Source organism: Lampetra fluviatilis, chromosome 21, assembly GCF_964198595.1.
Source record: "Lampetra fluviatilis chromosome 21, kcLamFluv1.1, whole genome shotgun sequence".
In the NCBI taxonomy this organism is placed as follows: Eukaryota; Metazoa; Chordata; class Hyperoartia; order Petromyzontiformes; family Petromyzontidae; genus Lampetra; species Lampetra fluviatilis.
Genome location: NC_136295.1, coordinates 4,365,004 through 4,383,090, shown reverse-complemented (window position 1 = coordinate 4,383,090; position 18,087 = coordinate 4,365,004). Strand labels below are relative to the sequence as shown.

The 18,087-nt window shown below is 44.3% G+C and overlaps 1 protein-coding gene across 2 annotated transcripts; it reads left to right on the top strand.

Moving 5' to 3' along the window:
• Positions 1-568: 568 nt before the first annotated feature.
• Positions 569-10,877, top strand: DCAKD (dephospho-CoA kinase domain containing). 2 transcript variants are annotated; one of them, XM_078865883.1, is made up of 5 exons: positions 569-625; positions 3,029-3,184; positions 3,898-4,101; positions 6,496-6,583; positions 8,384-10,876. In XM_078865883.1, the coding sequence occupies exons 2-5, from the start codon at positions 3,073-3,075 to the stop codon at positions 8,697-8,699; spliced, it is 720 nt and encodes a 239-aa protein (XP_078722009.1). In that variant the 5' UTR covers positions 569-625; positions 3,029-3,072; the 3' UTR covers positions 8,700-10,876. The 2 variants fall into 2 exon arrangements, with proteins under 2 accessions (XP_078722009.1, XP_078722010.1); XM_078865884.1 differs by lacking the exon at positions 569-625 and adding an exon at positions 782-841 and having other exon boundaries at positions 8,384-10,877.
• Positions 10,878-18,087: the final 7,210 nt, after the last annotated feature.

Sequence of the window (18,087 nt, the reverse complement as noted above, 5' to 3'; positions counted from 1 at the left end):
GTTGTCTGTATATCCCTTAGCAATATGTCTGCGTATCCCTTAGCAATATGTCTGCGTATCCCTTAGCAATATGTCTGCGTATCCCTTAGCAATATGTCTGCGCATCCCTTAGCAATATGTCTGCGTATCCCTTAGCAATATGTCTGCGTATCCCTTAGCAATATGTCTGCGCATCCCTTAGCAATATGTCTGCGTATCCCTTAGCAATATGTCTGCGTATCCCTTAGCAATATGGCTGTGTATCCCTTACCAATGTGTCTGTGTACCCCTTACACTGTCTGTGCATTCCTTACACTATGTTTGTGCATCCCTTGCCAATATGTCTGCGTGTCCCATAACAAAATGTCTGCGTACCCCTTACCAATATGCCTGCGTGTCCCTTACCAATATGTCTGTGTACCACTTATCAATGTCTGCGTATCCCTTACCAATATGTCTGTATACCACTTACCAATGTCTGCGTACCCCTTACCAACATGTCTGCGTACCCCTTACCAATATGTCTGCGTGTCCCTTACCAATATGTTTGCGTATCCCTTATCAATGTGGCGGTTGTGTACCAGGCGTCATCACAGGGCGCCTCACAGACACTGACCCCGTTGGTGATCGCCTCTCTGCGCCTACGGTCAGTTCACGAGCTTATTGTTGCTGTGCTTGGCACGTTCATTGCAATATAAACACGAGTTGTTTTGCATTCGGTGATCCCTCTGAATGATTGAAGCGCTTGCGAATTGCGAAATAAACCCGCGCGGCCGACGCAAAGCGAACACGGAACAGCAGCGTCTTGTCTGTGTGGGGTGGGGAGGGGGAAGAGCTTGAGAGCTCATCGGATTCCTCCAGTGTGAGTAGATATTCAGATTTTGATTCCGTGGTTACGTTGTTATGCTGTGAGAGCTGCCACGGTTCGGTTCGATTTGGAGGAGGGGTAGGCAGTTTAAAGATTGCGCGCAAGTTTTTATTTAATCACCCCCCAAATTTCGATTTCAGACGCTGTCTTTCTGACAGACCTGTTCTTCACCTGAGGACGGCTGCTTGCGTTGTGGCCGAAACGTCGTGAGAATTATTTTATTATGTTTTATTTTTATTGTTTTATTATTTCCATTCTACGTGACTTTACCGAAAGAACCAAGAAGATGCACCCCCCAAATGTGTAACACCTCAGTCCCATTGGCAGGTTGTGGTGTGGTGGAGTCAAAGTGTGGGTGCTCCCAGCCCTCTTCCTTCCAAGACGTCTGACCCGGCGTGGAAGAGTAGACCAAGATGCCCTCTCTCGAGCTCCCTGTGGTTGGAGTCTCTCTCCAAACCGTGGCGTGAGCAAGCAAATTACGACTCTGCGTTCACCTAAAATGTCAAAAAAAATCTCTCAATGCACTGCTGTGCTGTGTTGTGTAGGAAATGTGTGTGTAGAGTTTGAGTGTTCGGTACTGCCCGGGTCCCCTGCCGTAGTGCCGTGATGTTCCATTCACCAGAATGTAAACACAAGAGGCGGTTGCCATAAGAACATAACGTCAGTGCACTGCTGCTGTGCTGTGTTGTGTACGGATGTGTGTGTAGAGTTTGAGTGCTCGGTGCTGCCCGGGTCCCCTGACGTGGTGTCGAGATGTTCCATTCGCCAGAATGTAAACACAAGAGGCGGTTGCCATGAGCACACATAACTCTTTGGTTCTTTCGGCAAAGTCACGTAGGTATAAAATAAATCACGACGTTTCGGACGCAACACAAGCGTCCGTCATCAGGTGGGAAAGCATGGTCTGCTGCTGAGGCAGACTTTTAAATGGTTTGAAATGGGTGTAGCCCAAGGGTCATAAAGAAGTGGCCGGGGCTAGTGATGTTAATGTGAGAAATTAGCATGTAACTGTAAGATAGATGACGGACGCTTGTGTTGCGCCCGAAACGTTATTTATTTTATGTTATACATACGTGACTTTACCGAAAGAACCAAAGTGTATGGATTCCTGCAGTCACGAAAGCTTCAAATCAAGAATGAGCAGACATGTCAATGCACTTTTCCATCTTCATCGTGTCTCCTTTCCAACCTATATGGCCATTTCCCTAATATTCTGTACAGGCCACCGCTTCAAGTGTTAGCATTACCAAATATTGAGGAGTGCTTTGTAGTGCTGCAGGGAATCTCAGGAGATGACCTATGGTTTGCTTCTCCTGACAAGCAGTGTTCGGTTTGCGCAGAAGCCCCATGATTTCATGAGAGAGTTACATCTGCCGAAACCCACTCTCAGTCTATTTAGGCTCCGCCATGTGAGCTACATTTGGAATTGGAGCCAGGTGCGAGCTCCTCACTGGGGATGTTTCCTCGCCGGCTCCATTCAGCAGTTTTTGTCGCCTGATTTTTCCCGTTCTTTTTGGCAGAGGGAAGTTCTTGCAGATTCCGGTGATGTGGTCAGTCGTACGGGGTGGAGGACTAGAAGCTGTTTCTCGATGACAGACGACGGTGGTGCTGGCTGATGGCCACGTAGCGGATGATGGACGTCCCCACTCTATGACTTGCTGGTCGTGGTCACCTGCTAACCTCCTCCTGATGTTAGGGGCGCTATGCCAGTGCATATAGGCAGGGAACACGGGTGGCTCTCAGGCACCCTGATATGATTCTGCACGTGTCATTTAGGGCGGTGTCGACATGCTCACTGTGGGTTGAGCGTCGCCAGGCAGAGCATGCATATTCAGCCACAGAGAAACAAAGTCAATGCACTGCTGTGTTGTGTATGGATGTGCGTGTCGACATTGGATGCTGGTGCTAGCCCGGGTTCTCTGTCGTGCCGAGATGTTCCATTTACCAGAATGTAAACACAACACCAGTGACGATTATCTGAACTGGAACCGAGCACCCCCCTAGCCTCAAATGAGTACCTGGTGCGGTGTGTAAACATCGACAATGGGGAGAAAAAGGCGGTCGGCCATGGAGCTGGCCACCCACTCCCTCGTCTGCCTGTGCCAGCCTCCATAGGTGCTCGCTAACAGCTCTTGCCCCAACAGTCTGTTAATACTATACGGGGGATCCTTGTCTTTGCAGAGTTGAGTGCTGGTGCAGCCCTGTTTCCCTGCTGTGGTGCCGCGATGTTCCTGGTCGGTCTCACGGGAGGCATTGCGTCTGGGAAGAGCACCGTCGCCTCAATCTTCCGGGAGCTGGGATGCCCCGTCATCGACGCCGATGAAATTGCTCGTCTTGGTAAATTTAATCAGAATCTGTTCATCTATTCCCATGTAAAATGTGTCCAGGAGTACCAATCAAACATTCCCAAAGTACCTCGGCAAAATGAGCACTAGGTGGCGCCCATATGCACCTTTAAATTCAGATTGAATTTTTTTTTTCTCTCGAACTGCTTTTTGTGCACAGTTTGTTGTCCTTCCCCTGCACCTCCGATTATCACGGTTGGCTATGCTAAAAAAGATGTCCAACATACATACATACATAACCATTGTGGCAGCTTTGAACCACAGCTATACCTAATTTATATTCAAATGGGTAGCAATGGTGATTATTGCGCTTCGACCATCCCAGTTTGATACCAGGCAATAGCTGAAATGAGTTGCAAGTGTTATATGAACTAGTCCTGAGCCTCCCAGGACCGATGCTAGGCCTATTTGAACCTTTTAAATGACAACCTATGATAGAGTGGTGCATTTGGTCACAGCCTTGCTTGGTCAGATAACAGAACTAGAATATCCCAAAATAAATCAAACATATTTCAGACAATAACTTTATTCGAATCAGCAGCCCCGTGTGTTTATGTTTTTCTAATGAGACGGTGTTACCGAAAGTCGTTGCAGTCTTTTTAGTTTGGCTTGTGCTTTTAAACCACTGCCAAAACTGGCCCTTGATTTGTTTGTTAATTAACTGATTGATTGTCGCTTGGTGATGTCATGCACGTGTGTTTGTAGTTGTGGAGCCAGGCCGGCCAGCGTTGAAGAAAATTGTTGAATTCTTTGGAGAGGAGGTGCTGCATTCAGATGGACGTCTCAATCGCGAAAAGCTCGGTGCCATCATTTTTGCTGAGCCACAGAAACGCCGACTGCTCAACTCCATTACGCACCCCGACATCCGACGGCATATGCTCAAGCAAATCCTGTGGCACTTTGTGCGTGGTGAGAGCTTCACCAAGTCTGGTTGCATTCCCATTGCATTTACTTATCAATATTAAATTAAATGTCTCTAGTTAAAGATGGCCTGCGTTGTGATCCGATGGCCTGACTCACAAGCAGGAGGTGAATTCAAACCAAAGTCAGGGGTTGTGTCAACCCGTCATTCCTAAGGAAGTGAGTCATGTTCTTTAGGAAGTCAATATTGGTCTTATTGGTATACTGCCACACAGTAGAGGTCGCAATCGGGTTTCCCCTATACCCGTACCCTACCCGATACCCGGCTACCCGTACCCAGCCGGGTACGGGTACGGGTACCCGTTTGCGACCCTGGTGCGGCCGGGTACGGGTACGGGTAGGCCGTGAGTCACTGGTGAGTAACCGTTTGTCACTCATTTCCCAACGTCTTGTCTCTTCTCACAATTCAAGTTCCTAGAATCAACCCACCCGTGCCTGCAATATGGCTTCAACCCAGAGGTCGCAATCGGGTACCCGATACCCTACCCAATACCCGGCCGGGTACGGATAGCCGGGTATCGGGTAGGGTACGGGTACGGTTACCCGTTTGCGACCCTGGTGCGGCCGGGTACGGGTAAGGAATCAAAACCCGTTTGCGACCTCTGCCACACAGTAAGACGACGTATGATTGGGACAATTGTTTACGCTTAACGTGTTTTCTCTTAATTCAGTACTTTTCAGTAACGCATCTACCATGTTAAATGAGGAATATGTGTATACACATAGTTTTGGGACAATTACTGTTTGAAAAGTGATCAGTTCCTGATATATGTATTATTTAAAGGATTAGAGGTAGACGTTTAGCCAATATTTAGGAGTTGTATTAGCGTAGAAGTTTTATTGACGTAACATTTACTTGCAATAAATTACATTGGGTTTATTTATTCTGGGAAATAACACTATGCTATGGTTGTAGGCATTTTAACCTTCATACATATGCATTAGCTCCTCCTGTCTTTGCATTAATGTCATCATAGCCAAAGCTATCGATGTCACCACATATCCAAGCCTCCTACTTTCCAAGCCTCCTACCAGATCCTGCAACTGCTGCACAGTAGACATGTGACCTCCACGATCTGCTGTAACTGGATCCTACCTACTTGTCCTAAGCCTTCCCCTTAGTGGATGTCCTCTTGGAGACCACTCCAATGTCTAACTCGGTCATCGACTCTCCCCCATACCGCACATGTCCCAACCAGCTCAGCCATTTTTCCTTATTATATCTACAAATTACCTGCCGTGTTCTGTTCTGGACTTCTGCATTGCTTATCCATTCTTGCGGCAAAAGTCCGAGCATCCATCACCGATGCTCTGATGCCATCAAATTATATTAGAGCTGCATGGGTTCCAGCTCTTTCATCCATACTGTAATACGGATGTCAGAGACACCTCAAATACCCTTTTCTTTACACTTTGACTTATCTCTCTTCTCTTCCAACGTGGTTTCCATTGCCCATCAACAATCTGAAATATAGCAATGTGCCTCTTCACCAAGAAGGGGAAACATAAAAATGCTTTTATGTTCGGACAGGTGTCATCTAGAGTTGTATGTTGTCTCCCACTTAGTGTAATGTTGTGCTTGACTATTTACGCCCAAACACTGTGCGTAGGGTTAGCACAGCAGAAAACCCAGGTATGAATACCAGTGAGATGAATGTGTGGGACTTTGAATGTGCAGATGATGCTGGTTTGGTGCCTAGAAATTGACCATTACCACGTTTTTTTTAGTTTTTGTTATAAAATTAGTAATGACATGGAATCACCTGGTTGATTCAAAGGAACACTAATCCAATTGCACAATGAAGATATTGTAATCATGCAAGAATTCCAAGAGCTGGCTTTGACAATCTGATTATAGCAATGTACTAACCCTGGTATGCAGGAGGGTTCGATCCCGACCCTGGCGCCTGCATATTTGGAGTTTGCATATTCTCGCTCCCCGTGGTCACGTGGATTTTTCTCCGGGTCCTCTGGTTTTTTCCCTCCACATTTAGAAACATGGGTTTAGAAGATTTGGCTACGATAATGTACACATGATAAGCCACTTCGTTGAGCTATTATTTGTGGCCAGGTCACTTATGAAAAAGAGCTATATAGCTCAGTGGGCCTTACCTGGTAAAGTAAAAATTTTAGTTTATATTTTGTTGTTACTTCCAACTCGGGTTGGCTCCACTGACAAAAATGATTTTAAGCCAGTTAATACTCAGCTTTAAATGCTGATGAACAGAATAATGTATTCAGTTTTCGTCTGAAGAACAAAAGATGGTCTTTCAGTGCACCCCTACACTTCACTTATTACCCTCGGCTAACAGTCTTGGGGTGTACATGTGGAGCTGTGTAACTGGCATCTCTTCTACACGGTGTGTGTGTCCACCCTTTCAGGATACCACTATGTGATCCTTGATGTCCCTCTGCTTTTCGAGAATAAGACGATGAGCAGATTCATCAAGCACTCCATTGTGGTCTACTGGTGAGTATAACACAACAGCAGTGCCCTCTGTAATTATTCACTACCAGTGTTAATTTACTTATGGTAATGTTTTATGATAGTCCCTCCTAGACGTGAATTTTCTCCCAGCTGTCTGTTTTCTGTCAATACCTTACGATCAATAATTAGACAAATATTCAAACGAATACTTTGCATGAATATGCAATCGCTAAGGCATACGTGATGTAGTGGGTGAAACAAAGGTGGGTGACTGATGCACGTGATATCATCCTCTTAGCACTTTCTACAACAGTCTTTATACAGCTGTATATGTCGAAACAAGTAAATGTCCTCCATATACATTGTATGTATGTATGTATGTTGAACTTCTTTTGCATCGTACGTAGCTAACCGTGCTAATCGGAGGTGCGGGGGAAGGACAACAAACTAAACGCAAAAAGCAGTTCTAAAGAAATGAGTTGCAAGTGTGTCACTGCGATTTCTTAATTGCAAACAAGCCATGAACATCTTTAAACGGAGGATTTCTTGAATAGAGGATTATTATTATTAGTACATTTGTTGTAAATCATTTACTTTTCTTCTAATATTCTTTGCACAAATTCCAATTAAGCTCTGCCAAAATGAACTACAATCTAGTGGATAGTATATCGGTCACAAATGCAGGCTTTTTTAACAGCTGCTATTGGGCGAATAGTGATAGCCATCAATGGGACCATCCTAAGGATAGGCTTGGGCGCACCATGCAAATGTCGACTTTTTACCACGGTTGGCTACATACGGTGTGAAGGAAGTTATACATACATACTATTTAAATGTTGCCAGTAAGCAGACTCCATTGCTCGTATGAGCACTTTAATACAGCCACCAGTGTGTGGTGCTATTGATCCATGCTGCTGAATTTCAGACTCCAAGGTGACCAATATAGCTTGCTGTCGTGCCTGTGGACGTGACTTTGTATCAATCAGTCAGCAGTACGACACGTCTCTTGCAGAAACTAACTGGCGAGATGGCGCTGCTGTTAGAGCATTGGACTCGCATTTGGAAGTTTACTGGTTCAACTCCCAGCTGGGAGTCACCTCTGCCTATCCTCCCCACTGGTGTCAATAAAATGAGCACCGTTGTGTTAACGGCATGTGTCCGATGGAGAGACTCAACCATGCCATAGAAATGTGAAATGTCACATGCTGGCTCATGGCTAGCAACAGCAGTGAGCACCACCTAGCATTTCCTTGAGGTTGGAGACAATGTTGTTTATGATTAAAGATGTTCAAAGTAAATAAAAAGTGTCTCCACAATGCAATTTGGGGCAGAATTAATTGAAATAATTCAGTTTATTTGGTGATGCTACAGTTATTGATACCCATTTTTCAATCAGAAAAGTGTAAATCCCAATTGGGTATCAACTCAGCTTATCATTCTGCTGGGATTTATAGAGAGCCACTCAATTTGTGGAAATTCAACAATGGTGCACCTATAAACAAACTAGTTACTGCCATGGGAATGAGGACTTTCCACCATTGATCTAGAAATGCCATTTTGAACGAGTAGCGTTTCATATTCAGAAGCCGCTTTTTCGTGAAATTAACAGTATTTGTGTTACGGTGAGACTGGTCGCCAACATATAACTCTGGAAATTCTATCACTGACTCAGAAATACCCACAGAGATGATTTCCCACCCACCCAATGTTCGTTTAAGCAGCAAGAAACTTTCACTCATTGAGGCTTCCCTGAATAAACGAAGCACCTTGAATAAAGTAGCAGCAGTCTCATGCGCAACATCGTCTCTCTCTCTCTCTCCGCCCGTTGTGCCCCGGGCACAGTGACCCCGAGAGCCAGCTCTCTCGCCTGATGCAGAGGAACTCGCTGTCGCGGCACGAGGCCGAGCTGCGCGTGCGAGCTCAGATTCCGCTGGACCAGAAGCGCCTGCTCGCCGACCACGTGATCGACAACTGCGGCGAGCGAGAGGCGACGCGGCGGCAGGTGGTGCGGCTGCACACTCTGCTCGACGCCTCGCTCCACCACCTGCCCGTCCGCCTACTCGCCGTGCTTGCCCTGAGCGCGGCGGGCGGTGTCGCGGTGTGGTTGCTCGGCAAATTGTGCGTCGGAGCCGGCAGCGGCCCTTTGGGGCTGGGTTGAAATGCAGGGGAGGGTGCTCGCTCGCTCGCTCGCTCTGATTTGTGTGAAATATGAGGGCGATTGAAATTGAAAGGTCTGCACCGTTGTGTAGAAGAAATGAAAAGTGGCGTGGAATGAACGGTGGTGATTTGTCTGCAAGCAAATTTTTTTATTTGGTCATTCCGATATAATCACCCTGAATGTGACTGATCTCGACAAATCAGGTTGAGCCAGGGGTTTGGATTGGGCTGTGAGGTGGCCAAGAGATGGCAGTACAGCAATGGATAAAAGCCATCTGTATAGAGATTTGAGACCTACTTCTGGTTTTCTTGGGTTTAATGATTTATTCCCACATGCTAAACGGTTATGGCATTGGCCAAACATCACATTGTCGGATCCTGCTTGAAAAAAAATCTTGAGACTCATGATGGTTTTTCTGAATAATGTACACGTTTTTATGATTATTATGAACAAAAATTTACTGTTCAGTTAAATTATACGTTAAAGAATGAACATTGTATCGGAGTAAATGAATGCCATAATTTTCACGGGTGACGAAAATAATCAAAATTTCAAGTATTACTTGGAAAATTGAAAAAAATTTGGAAAAGCCAGAAAATTATTACTCATTTTTTTAACAAAGCCTAAATCATGTTTCCCTTCTACGTGACTTTACCGAAAGAACCAATAATATGAATCCCTGCAGTCACGAAAGCTTTAAATCAAAATCCTAAATCCTAAGACTTTTTTCAGGAGACCTTGCTTTGGGATGTTTTTGCCAATTCCTTTTGATCTCGCGTTTTGCATGTGGGATAAAACCAGGGGACCTGAAGAATACCCACACACACAGAGGATAGTCAAGTCAAATTAAAATTTGTAAACACGTGGACACCTTTCTGACACAAATCTGCCACTCAAAGGATAGCGCTCGAAGTTCTGGACAGATGGTTTCGAGACCCGGCCTTTTGTACTGCCATACTTGTTCCACGTAGCAAATTTGACAGTTTTACAAAAACTGATCATCCAACCTTCATCTGCAAAGCACACTAATGTGTCTTGATTTGAAGCTTTCGTGACTGCAGGAATCCATACTATCTGGTTCTTTCGGTAAAGTCACGTAGATAGAAAAAAATAGCAAAAGAAAACACGACGTTTCGGTCGCAACACAAGCGTCCGTCTTCAACTGACTTGGAACCAAAGTGCACACTAATGTGGTCACGTGTCGGCACGCCCAACTGAAACCAGATAAAATACAGGAATATCTGGATAAAACCCGGACCAGTTCTGCCTGCTCGTGACTTCCATATGTTGTCTTGAGTAAAATAAATTGCGTGGAAGAGAATTCTTCGAGTGACAAGTGATGTGTGATATGAAGTATTTTCTTGAGAAGTGAGACAATTATTCTGGCTGCGGAGTCAAGTCTTGGAACGTCAGTTGACCAAAGTGCATTGAACTTCAATGGTACAAAAATAAGATCATTACGTAGACAATAAGCCTCCTTCTCGTGTCTATTCCTCCACGTAAAAAAGTGAACTCATCCAAACAGCCAAACGGCCTTCTGCAAGTGCATTATTTCAAGAGAATTGGTTTAACAAGCAAACTGGACCGGTTTCAGAATTCATCGTCATGTCAGCAAGTCAGACTTGCTTGAACTAATACTGATGAATTGCCAGATATGTATAGGCACGGACCCTCTTCGTTAAATTGTTAAATACGTAACGTTAAATAATCATAAGCTTGACTGCTGATGAGACACTGTCAAAACGGGTCCAGATTTTGCTGTATTGAATCAATGCTGCTGAAAATTACGTACTCCCAGAAGCCCATGTGGCTTAATGGAATGTGTAAATCATACTTTGAGTACATGTAACTTATACTGTAATACTTGTTTTTTTTTATCTGGAATAAGAGATATGGGAAGGAGACGTATTTCCTGCTTATGTTTTCTTACCTGGATTCCCCACAACGATGAAAATATTTTTTTTTTGTGAGCAAAAATAACGGTTTTATTGTGGTCATTTGGTCAATCATCAATTTCTCTGTTAGGACACAGACTTTTAAATCAGCCTCGTATATTTGTCGTTCAAATGTATTGCACGTCTTGCATTTGAACACACAACCTTCTGGCTGTCAGTTAAGCACCCTGATCACTGGCACCACAATGCCTTGCAGTGAAATGAACTCGTCCCAGATGTAATAAAGGACTCGTTCACTGTGTCTGCCTCCGTTGTCCTTTATTCGGGTTCTTTACACTTGTCCCACACGGCCCTCGCTCAGAGCCTCCCCGCTTGGCAGCTCGATGCTGCCGTCGCTCCCGTAGCCTCTCTCCACTCCGATGCAGCTCCGCTGCTGGCTCCCTCGTGCAGGCCTCCGGCTGCCCTCACTGCAGCCCCACCGCTGCTCCCCGTTCCTCCGTGCTCGGTCACCGCTGGCCGACGGTGCCGAGTCTTACTCTGTGTGTGGCGATCTCGCCACTCTCCAACCTCCGCCCTGCGTGGCCTTACTCTGTCTCTTATCTCCAACTCTCTCCCGTCTCTTCCGGTATCTCTCCCTTAAGACCTCATCCCTCTCTCTCACGTGACCTAACTCCTCCCCCCGTGACGTCATATCCGCGAGGCCGTTTACGCCCGTATTACCCAGATAATGGCCCTATCTTCTGAAGTCACTTCAATCGTCATTGTATCCACACTAGTGCCTCTGTATGTACGCTGTGAAAAAGGCATTTGTCACATTTCAATCAAAATTATATGAATAGTCATCGGACCTCAATAATAAATAATATTTGAACGAGCTAATATAATGTTTTTTATTTAAATTACATTTCAGTAATTGGTGATGAAGTGAGACCATCCACTTTCCTACACTTGATCAACCCGTTTGGCGTTTCATTTAAGCCTAATCCAGTGGTGAACCACTCAATATAAAGCATCAAAGAGCACTGTTGACTGCTAAGAGATTGCAAACAATTATTCGTGGTGAAACGATTCATATTGTAATGTCACCTATGAAGGCAGCAATTCCACTCAATCAATTGTTTTCGGTTTCATTTTGGACGTCTCGTTTCTATTGTTACTAAATTATTATCTTTAATTTTTTTGTTTTGCTCAGCATATATTTTGCACACTTTGGATTCATGGAAAGATGCTAGCTCTTGTCGACACAATTCGATACATGTATCTTGAGCCTTAAGCATGGACAACAATTGATGAATCGATGCATCTTTACACCCCTCGTAGTTATGACTGTGTTTATCCTGCTGGGTAGGCGGGTAGGTTATGCGGTTCGAATGTTATAGTCGTAATTGGAGTTGTGGCATGTTTAATTAGCCTATCCTGGAGTTGCTAATAATATGCATCACATTGTGGGAAGTAAACAGTGGTTTAAACTTTATTTGAAGCTTTCGTGACTGCAGGAATTACTCTTTGGTTCTTTCGGTAAAGTCACGTAGAAAGAAAATAGAATACGACGTTTCGATTGCAACAGAAACGGTCGTCATCAGGTAGAACTAAATTTGAGAGACAAAACACAGACACGGAGACACAGACAGACACAAGCAGAGAGAGACACACAACATAGACACAGAGACCCAATGACTCTGTGTCGTGGCCTTAAATAGAGAGGGGGGGGCCGAGAGAGAGGTGGGTCTGCTAGAGCAGAGAAATTAGCATGTCGATGAGAGCTGTGTAGAAAATCCACCCCGAAGATTGCTAAATTAGCAATTCGGTGTATTTCCACACAGCTCTAATTTAGCAATCTTTGGAGAATGTAATCAACCAGGCTATGCGTTAACTGTGTGTTAGCCGACTCTGCGTTGCATTGCATTACATTTCCAAAAAAATGATAAGTTTGTTTTCTCAAACTGCCTATTTCTCTCTCAAAAATGTACCAGGCTCTCATAGGTCCATTCGCTCTTTCTCTCCCCCGGCCGCTTCGGGGTGTATTTCCACACAACTCTCTCATTGACATGCTAATTTCTCTGCTCCAGCAGACCCACCTCTGCCCCCCCCCCCCCGACACAGAGGCATTGGGTCTCTGTGTGTCGATGTTGTGTCTCTGTGTGTCTCTGTGGTGTCTCTCTCTGCTTGTGTGTCTGTCTGTGTGTCTCCGGGTCTGTGTTTTGTCTCTCTCTAAAATTTAGTTCTACCTGATGACTGCTTGTGTTGCAATCGAAACGTCGTATTCTATTTAATATTATTTATTTTCTACGTGACTTTACCGACAGAACTAAAGAGTAAACAGTGGTTGTCTTATGCAGTGGCTGACCCCTAAGATAGGTATAGGGCAGGGGATTGGTTCTACATGCACTCAGATATAAGTGTTGACCTATTGCTTATTTGAGTAGAAATAACATAATTCTAGAAAAGTAGATGTCACAAAATGTCAGGAAAATATAATTGTAGGATCGTATAATGTGCTAATTTCAATGACATTGACTCAAAGTTTTCTTTTATAGACATCGGAATGCTTTGATCATCACTTAATTATCAGAATAAATTACTGAAAAATGTAGCAGGAATCGAATTGTCAACACTGAACAAAGGGACTTGGTGGCATGTGGTATGACGACCAGGCTATACAGCTGTCACGCTTTGTATATGCTTTGCTTACGAGTGTATTCTAACTTTCATTCACGAATGCAGTAAAACTGAACACTATGTTCTGGGATATTCGAGAATGATTTACATTCTTGGGTGAGATTTTTGTGGGCAGGCTCAGAAATAAATGAAACAATTGTTTTAGAGGACATTGATAATATTGGGGGGGGGGGGACCCAGACAGTTAAAGTTCAGTGCAGCATTTTTAAAAGCTGTTTTGTTTTTTATGAATACATTTATTGACAGTTTTAGCCTAATTGGAGTAAGACAGTTTTTCATTTACGTTGACATTTGATCAATGTGATGTACGCTCCCTGTTTTTAATGAATGATTCATATAAATCTGATTATGCGAGACTTCCTCGCTTATATTAAATAAACAGATGCGTGTCTTGCGATTGAATTGCATTTTAATGAATGTTGAGTGCAATAGACCATTGTTGATGCAATGGGCATTGCGTAATTGCTGACTACTTAAACTGTTGACAGTATACGTTTTGCATTCATGTATAAATGTGTGGGTGCTCGTGTGTGGATTTGTATGAATACTACCATGTGTGGGTGTGTTTATTTATTTGTGTGAGGAGCGGTTATGTAGTAGTGTTAAGGACTCTTGTGTTACAACCCCTACAACCTGAGTTCAATTCCATGCCATGCACACCAGTGACGAGTGGTATCTGACTTTGTTTCGAGCCTCCCTGAGGTTAACTCGGCCTTGTACACGTGTCACTGAAAGGGGGGGGGGGGGGGGGGAGATAACGAGAGCTCCTCTCTTAGCTACCTGTCTCCCCGCTTGTGATGTTTACATACCACACCAGTTACTCATTAAAAGCCAAGCTCACCCAAAGACCTACTGTTTACAGATAGGAATTGCCACAATTGACGATGTGCATCCATAGGATTCGAATTCGTGTCATTGGGACCTTAGCTTGTTGTGCTTACCACTGTACAAGTAGCAGGCAGGGCTTGCATGCTGTTGTCCCTGATACCCACCCCTTCGTGTTCCCTAATAGGTGCTCACTAACAGCACTCGCCCATACACTACACAATTGGCAGTTGTAGTGGTTGCAGTCTTAATGGACATTTAAAACGATGTTTGTGTATCTGCAACGTGTTTGGAAGTTGTGCATTGACACTTCTGAAGGAAATGAGGTGATGAGGACTATGATTATGATCATCACTTTTATCACAGAGGAGACCCAAGGTTCGGTCCTGGCCACACCACCCCCGCGTATGCCATACCGTCTGTCATGTTAAATTGTGAATATTTGAAGCATAGATTGCCATACTTTTTGGTTCTTTCGGTAAAGTCACGGTATGAAAGAAAATAAATCACGACGTTTTGGGCGCAACACAAGCGTCCGTCATCACCTGATGCAGTCACGAAAGCTTAAAATCATGAATTGCCAGTTGCAGAAGTGTGGCTGGTGGATCACTTGCACTCGGTATGTTTATGTCGGAAACCCACCTGTGGGATAGCGAGGTGGTGCCTGTAAGAGACAGTAAGCAGTAAAAAAGTAAAATAAATGAAAACTAAATAAAATCACGACGTTTCGGGCGCAACACAAGCGTCCGTCATCAGGTGGGAAAGCATGGCCTACTGCTGATGCAGACTGTTTTAAACCTTTAAAACCTGTTTTAAACCTTTAAAACAGTCTGCATCAGCAGTAGGCCATGCTTTCCCACCTGATGACGGACGCTTGTGTTGCGCCCGAAACGTGATTTAATTTAGTTTTCATTTATTTTATTTTTTACCTACGTCACTTTACCGAAAAAACCAAAGAGTATGAATCCTTGCAGTCACGAAAGCTTCACATCTAGAAGTATACAGCAAGTCTATCTTTGACTCGCCACCTGGGTGCCGCTGCCTTCACGCTTGTCCGAGGTTCCTTCCACTCGCGCTACCGGAGTCGTTCTCTCTCTTTGAGAGCGAGCCGATGCTGTGCGCCTTTTCATTTGCAAGTATGTTAGGCAAATAAGTTACAAAAGAAATCCTCAACACTCGTCACACCAACATTGCCTTCCAAGAAAAAAATATAAATTGACGATGTTTTGAGCAATGGCTATGAAAAAGGGCCATTGCCTGAAACGTCATCGATTCTATATTTTATTATTTAAGGCAGTGTTGCTGATGAGTGTCCAGTTCTTTTGTGAATTGTGGTGTGCATCACTGCTAACGCAGCATAACCAAATAATTTGTGTACATATATGAGTGGGCTACTGAATATTATCTAATGCAGGATTTGAGTTTTCCTCTCGTATGTGTCGGTTGCTTCTTGAACGTCAATATTGAAATGGGTCCGTCATCCTCAATCCTCTTGGAAATGCGTTTTAGAACTCAGCGTGGCTCTCCTGGATCTTTAGTTTTTTGTCAAGCTAAGAAAATTGTTTATCTTTTTTCTAATTATTCATAGTCAAACCTCATCTTATATCTATTTATATTTCAGTTTCGTCAAAGAAGCCATTCGATAATGTAGATGAATGTATATAACAACATTAATTAAAAACCATCATCTCTAATGAATGGCATGACAAGCACTTCACTAATACAGTCATAAAGGTGTTGATCATATTGTGGCAGTGATTAACGCCCGCCTAGCACTTTTTGTGTAAATGTAACACACAAGTTTACATTACCAATTTACAAATTCACAGATATTGTTTTTTACATTAAAGAAGCAGCATGCACATTTGCCTGAAGACATAGTTTGCCGGGTGGTGATGCTGGCTATGCACATGGCCTGTAATTCAGCACGGTGAAGGCAGCGAGGGTTGGTGGATTGCGCAAACGTTGGGGAAACTCCCTTCCCGCAGGTGTCGAGTTACCATAACCCTGGCCTGTCCTATCTGTATGGGATGTTTCCCCCTCACACGTGGCGGGTGTTCTCCTGGTGCTCCGGTTTCCTCCCGCATGTGTAAACAATCATTAACTGGCTAGAAACACATCTTATCTGTGCGCCTCCCATGTATCCGGATTGTGCAGCGTTGTGTGACGTCGTATAAATGATACTGTTCTATTTTTTAAAAACCTCAATATTGTCACCTGTCACGTCATGGACCAACAACATAGACAATGACAAAGATGATAGAATAAAAAAATAAAGTGAACCGCGAAGGCATGGAACGATGGATGCTTTGCATTAACCTGAGATAGAAAGGGGGACGTGTGGATCGGGGAACAAATGAAGATCGGACATCTTCACTGTGAATGAACGTAGGTGTGCTTGAGCAGGGCACATCGTTACAAGGGATGATGGGCGATGAATGAGACTCGGTGATCGAATAGCAGCCAAAGGAGAGAATTTTCCCGAGAGATCGACTGTGGAGATGAGGCGATATAAGTTCACGTGCAAGAGTGAAACGGATTGTAGCATAACGGAACCGCGAGGGATGGAGATGGTCGAAACGATTCCTTCATCTAGCAGTCGATCATGGAGGATTGTGATAATGCAGTTAGGTTTAGGCTAATGGGATGGACACAATGCATAAACGAGATGGCATAAATGAAAAATATTTTTTGGGTCTTTCGGAAAAGCCACGTAGATAGAAAAATAATAAAATTATCACGACGTTTCGATCGCAACACAAGCTATCGTCATCAGGTGAAAAATATAGCGAGAAAGCTGCCGAGGCAGGAGAAAATGCAGCGGGAGAGCTGCTGAAACACAAAGTTATATAGGCTTGAGATGGGCTCAGCCCAAGGGTAAGTGGGCGGGGCTCGAGGTGGAATTTGCATGTCAATGTAAGATCGGTGATGTACCTCCACGATGACGATGCAGCTGTGGAGGTGGCCACTGTATTGAGAGAGATTAGCATGTCAATGTAAACGAACCAACGCACCGGTGGCTGTGCTAGTGAGACATCCAGCTCGTTAAAATACGAGAGACAACACCAAATCTAGAAAAGGGAGCAACGGTGGCTGTGTGAGTGAGACGTTTAGCTTGTATGTAACTCGGAGACGTAAATAACTGCTAGCATCATCAGGTAGGATGGAAACATCACAGCCGGTTATGACTTAAACTGGTTAATAACATCCTTCTAATGATTGCTCAATTTGTACCCATCTTCTCGGTTGAAGTTATGTCTGTGTTTATATATCTGGATGGCTTCATGAACAAATCTTTGATGGTAGCCCGAAGGTTTGCAGAGTACCTTGGTCTCGGAAAAAAACAATGTCGTGTGAGCTCACCGCGTTCAAGCAGTGATCAGCCACGACAGGTATTGGTTCCGCCGTGTTTCAAATCTGTCTTGTGTTCGCGAACACAGTCCGAGACATGTCGTTTCGTTTCCCCAATGTAACTGCTACCGCAGACACAACTTAGTTTGTAGACACCAGGGTATTGCATGTCAGGAATCACATCTTTCACAGATGGAATCAGGTCACAGATTTTGTGTACTGTGTTGAATCGAAGCTGGATCTTGTGTTGGTTAAACATTTTGGAAATATTTTGGTAACCTCTGCTATGTATGGCAAGGTGATGGTTTTGATTGGGTCCTCAGATGATTCTCTACCCATGGTTGGGGATACAGCTTTGTGGATTGTGCAGCCCGAATATCCATTCATCTTGAGGGCTTGGCGTACGTGCTCCAGTTCACTGGATAGGTAGTGCTGGTTAGAGATGCAATTGGCCCTATGGTGTAGTGTTTTGATGAGGGAATTCTTCTGGGCTGGATGGTGGTGGGAATCAGGCTTTAGATAGGAATCCATGTGGGTGGCTTTCCTGTAAACAGTGTCCCAACGAGCCATCAGGTCTCTTCTCGATCAAAACATCCAGGAAAGGTAGCTTGCCATCATTTTCCACTTCCATGGTGAAT